Raw genomic sequence first — 9740 nt, 5'->3', positions numbered from 1 at the left:
CCCTGCCTCAAGGCAGCGGGGGAAATGGCCAAATCAGTGCTTGGCATGAGCCCCTAGACAATGGTGTGGAGGGCGGACAGTGGTCTGGGGAGAGCCTGGAACCAGAGAAGGTGGAGTCCGGAGGCTGTGGCTACGCTTGAGAGGAGAGAAGACGGTGGGAGGAGCTGGGCCGGGCTGGTGGGAGGCCAGAGGGAGTGTCCTCAGGAGGAAGAAGGAGCAGGTGGGGCTCCCAGGCTTTCAGCTCAGGGCTCCTGCGGCGGCACCCAGCCAACAGCAGCCAACAGCCCAGTGCGGACAACCAGGGGCACTCATGGGAGTCTGGAGCTCAGAGATACAGACCGGGGAGGTGTGTCCTTGATAACTGGTATCTTGAGAAGGGGTGTCCCCAGGAATGTGTGAGGACTGGGAGGAGAAGCAGCCCGGATGCACCTGTGCCAGCCCTGCCTTTAGGAGGAGGGTCCTTGGAGGAGACCGAGCAGGAGCCACGCGGGAGGCAGGAGGGCACCCAGGAGAGTGGCATCTGGGGACAATCGTTCAAGGGCCCTTTCGGGAGGACAGAGGTGTCTCTAGAGTCTGTATAGTCAAAGACAAGGCTTGAGTGTGAATTTGGATCCAGTGAGGACTGGCCAGCCTGCAGTGGCCTTGAGTGTGAGAGACGGCACTGAATTGGGGTCCCAGTGCAGATGACCCTTCCCATGCTTGGTTGAGGAGGGGTCAGGGGAAGAGGCCATGTCTGGTGGGGACCTGTGGACAGCTACTTAACCGAGAAAACAGTGAGGATGAATCCAGGACAGGAGACAGATGGAACCAAGCCCCTGGCTGGCTGACGGCTGGACCCAGAGGACAGGATGGTGGAGGTTGAAGTCTGCCTAGGGACAGGCTGGGAGGGTAAGACTCTAGAAGGAGTTGGTACTGTCCTCCATTCATCAAACTTTAACTGAGTGCCTCTTGGGTTCCAGGCAGTGCCTAGAGTTGGAGGTCGGTGCTGAATACACTCCTTTACCCTATCCCTGCAGAGGCCAGAGTGTGGAGGCAGAGGGGACGTAAGACAGAGCCTGCTCCTCCCTCTCCTGGAGGACTCAACGCTCTTGAGCAACCCTGCCTTTGACACTCCCCATGGGCCCCAGGAGAGGACAAGACGTTGTCAGGGAGATGGAGAAACCATTTCTTCACCTTCACAGGAGGCTTCCCGCTTCCACTGCCCAGCAATCCCGTGAGGCAACAGCAGGGGCTGAGGCGAGTCCAGCTCACAGCCGGGGAGGAGATCAGGGATGGGGCAGGTCAGGAAGACGTGTGGTTGGGCCATTGCATCAGGCCCAGAAGGGACATAAAGGAGGGTCCTGCGTGCTGGGAGGAGGCTGACTTGGGGACCATGGAGACTCAGAGGGCCAGCCTCGCCCTGGGGCGGTGGTCACTGTGGCTATTGCTGCTGGGACTAGTGGTGCCCTCGGCCAGCGCCCAGACCCTCAGCTACAGGGAAGCTGTGCTTCATGCTGTGGATCGCCTCAACGAGCATTCCTCAGAAGCTAATCTCTACCGCCTCCTGGAGCTGGACCCGCCTCCCAAGGCTGTGAGTCAGGAGGGCCCTGGGGAGGGGGCTGTCTCCCACTAGTCTTGGCCACACTGTCACCCCCTCTGCTCAGGCTGTCCCTCCTGTCAGGAAGGCACTTCTCCCTCTAGGTGGGCTCCCACCTCTTCCAGGAAACCTTCCCAGAGCTGGGTCCTCTCCCAGCATGAGACTTCCTGCCTTAGCATCTCTACTGTGGAAACAGGCGCCCTGTACACCTTGTTCAGGCTTAAGGGCCTTCTAGGAACTCTAGGGATAGTGAGTGGTCACTGGCTTTGCCATGTGGCCTCCCTGCTAAAGTCCCCTCTGCTCCTCATTGTCTCCCTACCACAGAGGGCTCTGCTCAGCCTGGAGGTTCCAGTGACAAGGTGTTTCCCTGCAGGTGGTCCCTGACTTGCCTCCGCAGCTCCATGGCGAAGGTGTTCTTATCAGAGCTGGTATGAGGTCCCCTCCTGCTCTCTGTGTGCCCAAGAGGCCAGGAGTGGCTCTGACCCTTCCCCTGTGCACCCAGCACCAGGCCCAGGGCCAGGCACACAGGAGGGGCTGGAGAGGCTGCCGTCTAGGTGGGGGCAGGGAGACAGATCAGAGAAGGAAGCATGAGCCTGAGCCCAGTTTCCTTACTTTGATCCTTGACCAGGATGGCGACCCGGATACCCCAAAGACTGTGAGCTTCACGATGAAGGAGACCGTGTGCCCCAGGGCATCGCAGAAGTCCCCGGAGCAGTGTGACTTCAAGGAGAATGGGGTGAGGCTAGGGGCTGAGGGCTCCCTGGGAGCTGAACAGGGACTTGGGGACCATTTCCAGCACCTGGGCTGAGGCTGGGAGGTTATGGCCTGGTGGCTCCAGTTTGACCCAAGCCTCCCCTTCCAGCTGGTGAAACAGTGTGTGGGGACAGTCACTCTGGACCAGGTCAAGGGCCAAATGAACATCACCTGTGATGAGGTGAGTGGCCCCTTCTGAGCTGCAGGGGTTGCTGGGGGGGTTGGACTGTAACATCCTTTGGACCAATTACCCGCTGCCCCTTCCAGGGCAGAGAAAGGCCCTCTTAACCTGGCCACACCCTCACCCGAGCCGCAGGCCTCCAGGACTGGCTCTGCCATCCCTTAGAGCAGTGGTTCTCTAAGTGGGGTCCCCACACAGGAACCTGACAGAAAGGCAGATTCCCAGGCCCCACTCAGACCTCCTGAATCAGACTCTGGAGTGGGGCCCAGCCATTTGCATTTTCACAAGGCCTCCAGGGGATTCTGACTGCTGAATTCTGAGAGGCACTGACTAGAGTAATGTGCTTTCAGCCCCTACTCCCGTCCAGCTTTGCTGGGATAGGCTTGTGACCCTGGGAATCCCCTTGCCATCTGTGGACCCCAGTTTCCTTATCTGTCTGTGGGTGTAGGGATTCAACCTTGTGCTCCAAATGTCATAGCCAGAGGGCAAACTGGGGCCCCAAGTCTCCTGGAGTGGCTCTGGAAAGGGGTGTCCAGGTGGGGAGCGGTCTTGTGTTACCCCTGGGTCCATTCCCCACAAGTAACCTGGTTCTTCCTGGTTCACAGCTGCAGAGTGTTGGGATATTTGGGCGGCTGCATAAGAGGATCCAAAAAATTTGGCAGAAAACTGGTCCGATAATTGGCCCGCTCTTCAACTATTTTGGGTAAATTATGGGCCCATGGAAGAATCCTACAGGTGTCTGTCTTGGCTCAAGCTTTTGTTTTTGTTTTTTTTTTTTGTGGTACGCGGGCCTCCACCGTTGGTGGCCTCTCCCGTTGCGGGGCACAGGCTCCGGACGCGCAGGCTCAGCGGCGTGCAGGCTCAGCAGCCACGGCCCACGGGCCCAGCCGCTCCGCGGCATGTGGGATCCTCCCGGACCAGGACACGAATCCGTGTCCCCTGCATCGGCAGGCGGACTCTCAACCACTGTGCCACCAGGGAAGCCCATGTCTGCTGTTTGTTTTTTTTTTTTTTTTTTTGCGGTAAGCTTTTGGAGTCTGAAAAATAAAATATTCTGAAAGCAAATTCCTCCATTATTTAATTTCACTTGTTTCATCTCCTCCCACTTACTGGGACCAAATCCTTAACTATGGGAGGCCTCCTATATGTGCCTGTGTGCGTACGTGTGTATGTGTGTCTGTGTGTTTTTCTGTGTATGTATTCTGTGCACGTGATTGCACATACAAAATACAAGAATGGTTGTTCTTTCCAGAAGGGCATGTTGTGAGGCAGCAGGGCCAAGAGGTCCAGGACATCGTCTCCATTCTCAGGTCCCTCCCATGCCATGGACCAGGCCATGAGCATGCCTAAATGAACACTGACAACAAAAAAAATTGAATATATATATATTTTTTTAATTTAAAAAAATTTTATTGAAGTATAGTTAATTTACAATGTTGTTTTTTTTTTAATTGAATATTTTTCATCTCAGCCGTTGAGATGGGAGATGTAATTGGCCCCTGGCTGGGAGGTCTGCAGGCCTTGTCAGTGCCTTCAAAAGTGATTGACTGGTAAGAGGGTCTGCTCTTTGACAATTAGACACCTCTTACCTTTGTGAGAAGGTGACAGACCCTTCTATGAATGGCACTGGGTCTCAGACCATGGTACCCTTGGCTTGTCAATTTTCCTTGAAAGTAAAACTCTGGATGGTGAGTTCCATTGGGGAGTGATGTCCACAGTGTTATGGACATGCAAAGGATGGGACTTGAGCCCAGTATGGGGGAGATGAGGGTGCTCCGGCAAGGTAGAGCGAGGAGTGACACTCTGCTCAGGGCTCTAGGCAGACATGCAAGGGGTGGGGTCCGGTAGGAGTGGAGAGATGGACAGACCCAGGTACTAAAGGGCACTAGGGAGCAAGTGAAGGTTTTAACATGGATGAGCAGATCCATGTCCATCTTAACCATCACCCTGGCTTCAGTGTGCGAGTGTGTGTGTATGTGTGTGTGTGTTCATGAGGGGTGAATCCTGAGGGGCCCAGCAAGGAGGTGTCCCCCCAGGCCAGTGGCCAAGGGGAGAGGAGAGAAGAGAGAATGGGAGGGTTGCTCAAGAGGCTGGCAGAGTGTGGGGCAGACTGGGATGGAGTCTCTGCAGAGAGGATGAGGCAGGTTGATCCCCTGACAGGCTGGACAATGCAGGGGGTGGGTTCTGAGACAGGGATCATGGACTGATCAGTGTCCTGGTGTAGGTATGAGAGGAGTGTGGAGGGAAGTGACAGTTCAGTTTGACTACATTGGTTCTGAAATGCCAAGGGGATGCTGGTCCCTGGGCGGGGCACTGGGCAGTAGGTGCTGTGAGTGCCCTGCCCAGATCCCCCTCACTGGGTGGCTGCCCGCCTCCCGCCACCCCATCCCCCCGCTCTATCCCCCTATCGTTTGAAATGTGCAATACGGATGCTAATGGCTCACAGGTGCCCCCTTCACAGCTGCCTTCACAGCCTTCCCAGGAGATGCCTGGGGGGTTGTGTCCCCTCTGCCCTCAGCCTGTGGGTGGGGACTGACTATGAGGGGACATCAAAGCCCAGCCCACGCCTCAGTCAGTCCTAAAGCAGGGGTTCCAGGCTGTTGTGGGTGAGGCTGAAGCTCGTCTCACGGTAGAGCACGTCCCTGCTCAGCTCCTTCCTCTGCCCTATCCTGCTCCCCTCCGCCTCCCTCCTCCTGAGAGCACCCCTCAATAAATCAGATGCCTCTCACTGCCCAGCTGAGGCCCTGCTGCTAGGGAACGTGGCCTGTGATGGTGGTGGAGCTGTGAAGAGTTCATCCACTCGTCCCAGGTGGGTCAGGTGCGGGGCCTGATGTGGAGAGAAGAGAGAAGAGCCCGAGGCGTCCAGGGTGGTGGTGCGGGAGGGGAGTGGGGTGGGCGTGGTGCTGTAAGCCAAGGGGCATTGAGGATTTTACAAAGTGGTCAGAGTAGGACAGGAGCCCATGAGGCCCAGGGAGTTGAAATATTGTATGTACATGTCAAATGTGCACTAATGATAAGTGTACATCTTGTGGAGTTTTTGCTATATGTATACATTTGTGTAATGCACCTAGAAATCTTATCTCCCTTCCAGTTGCTACCCCCTCCCCGTAACCATGACCCTGACTTTGAAACCCTTAGGTTAGTGTTGCCAGAATTTGAAACTCATAGAAAATGGAACTATAACATATATACTGTAGGGGCTTCCCTGGTGGCGCAGTGGTTAAGAATCTGCCTGCCAATGCAGGTGACACGGGTTCGAGCTTTGGTCCAGGAGGATCCCACATGCTGCGGAGCAACTAGGCCTGTGCGCCACAGCTACTGAGCCTCCGCTCTAGGGCCTGTGAGAAACAACTACTGAAGCCCGCATCCTAGAGCCCGTGCTTCGCAACAAGAGAGGCCACTGCACTGAGAAGCATGGTTGGGAGAATCTACCATGTTTTTGTATGTATTATAGTTGAGGAAATTTTTATTGCTTAGTTAGTATTCCACTGTCCGAATACACCAGAATACATTTACTTTCACTATTGATGGATATTTGTGGAGTTTACACATCATTCTTTTTAAATGGCTGCACTCTAGGACATAGAAAGGACAGAGCATTCCTACCGACACATGTCTGGAAGGTTTCCAGTCCCCAAGTAGGCAAAAAGAAGATGCAGGATGCATCTTGCTTCCTTTGTCCTCATGCACACGAGTGAGCGTCCGTGAGGGAGGATCCCGAAAAGTGGGACTTCTCGGGGGGGCACTGATAATGGCCTGCGCTGTGCCAGGCTTCTCCAAGTGAGCATGTCCGGCGGGGTGGGTATGGAGTGGATGGCTGCTGTCCCCCTTTACCCCCAGGAGTCAGGGAAGGCTCTATGGAGACTGAGTCTCTGGACCTCACCTTGAACTTTGGATGGGAGGAATTTCTCCATGGGGGAGAGGAGGGCCTTCTGTGCAACGGTAAGAAATCTTCCATTTTACAGACAAAGAGAAGGAGGGGCAGCTGGTGAAAGTCTGGTTTAAGTTGACATAGGTGGTCGGCAGGTTGGGCAGAGGCCGGTACCGGGGGACCGGAAGCCAGGGCACTCAGCCCCGGCCCTGCTCCTTCTCTTAACCACTCTGCTCTGTTTGCCTGGTAGTCCTGGGCTCTGGGGCCGGGATGAGGATGTGTCTAAACACAGGTGAGACTGTACTTTGTCCAGTTGGGGGTTTTAAGTGCAGAGCATGATGGGAAAGGGTGGCTGGCTCAACCAGACTGGGCGGGGGAATAGAGGGGAGCTGGGAAAGGACGGAGCCCCAGGTTGGGGACGAGGTGGTGACAACACTCTTGCAGCAGCCTCTGCAGGAGTCTCTGCTCCCGTCTCCTGGCTGGTGTGTCCTCTGTTGGGTTAGGAGGGGGCGTGGGGAGAGTGCCCAGCGCCCAGCCTGACCATCTCAGGGCACAGCTACTGTGACCTCAGAGATCCTCCCTCGCTTGATGCTGCTCCTTTATCCACACCCCGCCCCCCGCTTCCCTCTCCCCCTGCTTCTCTCTCTCTCTCTCTCTCTCTCTCTCTAAGCAAGAGCCTGGAGAGAGAACTGCAGGAAAATGGAGCCACGTGGGTTTCTCTGAGGTCATTGTAGCTGGGTTCACTTTCCTGTGCTGCTGAGAGTTCCACCAGAGCAGAGTATTTGCAAGGAAGTCACAGCTGGTGAGAGGCAAACCAAGAATTCAAACACACGTCGTCCTGACTCCAGAGTCTAAGGACCTGGGTAGCCCTGGGGATGGCTTTCTGGCCTGTTGATACTAACAGCTGCTCTTTAAGGAGCATCAGTTATAGGCCCGTTGCTCCCAAGGCCTTTCCCAGGGTTGACTCCTTTATCAGACCTTGTCCTTGAACAACCGGTTGCCTGTCCCCATGGAAGGATGGGGAAGGGGACCTCAGTCCTAAGGTTTAGGAAATGCAATGGTGCAGAGGCAGGAAAGCAAAGGGAGGATTACAGACACCCAGTAACCATGTGTATTGCTAATTATTTTCTACTGTAATCACCTTCTTTTCCTCCCTTGACTTGGGGGAAGGACACAGCTTGACCAAGAGGCCACTGGGGCAACACCTGGACTGTGAAACCAGGTTGCACAGAAGCCCACCTCTCCTTCCTTCTCCAAGGCTGAGTGCGCAACCAGCGCCATCCATCTAGGCTGCCGCCTTCTGAGGTGCCCTGGCCATGCCCCCAAGAGTCCCGCAGGCCGGTTGAGTCCGGGAGCTACCCCAGGCCTCACAGCCACATGGTCGTTCCTCCAGACAACTGTACAAGAATCTCCTTCTTGGCCTGTAGCCCCTCTATTGCTTTGGCCCATTATGTCTCCCAGTTGTGCTCTGTCCACCCTCCAGCACCGGTGCCCTAAGTTCTTTCCCAGGGTTGACTCCTTTATCAGACCCCATCCTTGATCAGCCTCCCGAGGTGTGTGCTTTCCAAGGACAAATTTACCGAGAGAAAAATGGAGGCACAAAGAGACTGGGAGCTTCTTGCCCAAAAGTAAACAGCAAGGGAGGGGCAGAGCTAGGTCCTCAACTTGGACTCTGGCTTCAGGGTCTGTGCCCTGGACCATTTTATGGCATGTCAGTCACCAGAACCAACTTCCCCAGGACCTGTCCCATCTGTCCTGACCCCAGGAGAGCAGAAGATCCACTTTCTGGAGAAGTTCCCATTTGTCTTCAGCGGACACTGTCCAGATCTCCTGTTCCTTGTAGAAAAGCTGAGAAAGGCACTTTTGGAGCCCGGTGCTCCTGTCTTTCCTGTCTCAGCTTCTGGTGCCCGTTCTGTGGGAGGGCCTGGGACGATCCTGAGCTTCCCTTCCTTATTCCTTTTTTTTTGTTGTTTGGCTGCACCGCGTAGCATGCGGGATCTTAGTTCCCCGACCAGGGATCAAACCTGCGCCCCCTGCAGTGGAAGCTCAGAGTCTTAACCACTGGACCGCCAGGGAAGTCCCCTGAGCCTCCCTTCCTCAGCTCACAGGGCCGGGTACCCAGCTCTCCAGCCCACGCTCGGTGTCTCAGAGCACAGGGGAGCTTGTCCTGAGGAGCGAGGACTCTGGAGGTCAGGCCGACTGTGCTGGGCAGCTGCAGGAGGCTGTTCCAGCCCAGGAAGCAGTCTGCTGTGTGGGCCCCATTGGGCCTGAGCAGGCTGAGGGCAGGGGGGTGCTGGGCTGGAGAGGAGGCCATGGGCCCTATCACGAGCTCCAGATGCCCCCGGAGTTGGACGGCTGTGGGTGCTGTGGGAGATGGAAAGAGCACTGGCCCGGGAGTCCAGTCCCAGCCCTGCCATGTGACCCCCCGCAGCCTTGCTGAGCCCCTTTGTCCCTTGCTCTCCTGGGGCCTGGTTGCCCTTCTGAGCAATGGGAGTTGCTATAGTCAGCGCTGCTACACTTGTGTAGGTTTGTGTGTGTTTAGAGCCCTTCTTTCTTCCTTTTCCTTTCTTTCTTTTTTTTTTTTTGTGGTACGTGGGCCTCTCACTGTTGTGGCCCCTCCCATTGCGGAGCACAGGCTCCGGACGCACAGGCTCAGTGGCCACAGCTCACGGGCCCAGCCGCCCCGCGGCATGTGGGATCTTCCCGGACCGGGGCACGAACCCGTATCCCCTGCATTGGCAGGCGGATTCTCAACCACTGCGCCACCAGGGAAGCCCCCTTCTTTATTTCTTAAAGAAGGCTTCAGAGAACCAGTAAATTAAAGTGATAAGTGCGTGTTGTATTTCCCAGGGAATTAAAATCTCCGCCATCTGAGGAACTCCTGAAGCAGGTACTTGGAGCTCTTCCTGCCATGACTGTATTTTTGCGGCTGGGGGTAGGGCCAGCGTCACAAGTGTGTCACCAGTGCAGTCACACAGGCCCCTGTGCTCAGAAGGGCTTGGTACTTGGTAATGGCTTATTCTTTTTTTTTTAACATCTTTATTGGAGTATAACTGCTTTACAATGGTGTGTTAGTTTCTGCTTTATAACAAAGTGAATCAGCTATACAGATACATATATCCCCATATCTCTTCCCTCTTGCATCTCCCTCTCTCCCACCCTCCTTATCCCACCCCTCTAGGTGGTCACAAAGCACCGAGTTGATCTCCCTGTGATTTGCGGCTGCTTCCCACTAGCTATCTATTTTACATTTGGTAGTGTATATATGTCCATGCCACTTTCTCACTTTGTCGCCGCTTATCCTGCCCCCACTCCATATCCTCAAGTCCATTCTCTAGTAGGTCTGCATCTTTATTCCC

The 9740-nt window shown here is 55.3% G+C and overlaps 1 protein-coding gene across 1 annotated transcript; it reads left to right on the top strand.

Moving 5' to 3' along the window:
• The first annotated feature begins 60 nt into the window (after positions 1-60).
• On the top strand, positions 61-3217 carry LOC102993821 (uncharacterized). Its single transcript, XM_024123788.3, is given in 6 exon segments — positions 61-288; positions 1017-1173; positions 1176-1570; positions 2205-2312; positions 2439-2510; positions 3116-3217. Coding segments are annotated over 6 exon segments (1062 nt in total).
• The last annotated feature ends 6523 nt before the right edge of the window (positions 3218-9740 follow it).

Source organism: Physeter macrocephalus, chromosome 18 (genome assembly GCF_002837175.3).
Source record: "Physeter macrocephalus isolate SW-GA chromosome 18, ASM283717v5, whole genome shotgun sequence".
NCBI lineage: Eukaryota > Metazoa > Chordata > Mammalia > Artiodactyla > Physeteridae > Physeter > Physeter macrocephalus.
Note: the sequence above shows the minus strand (reverse complement) of the source record. Positions and strands in the feature narration are given on the sequence as shown.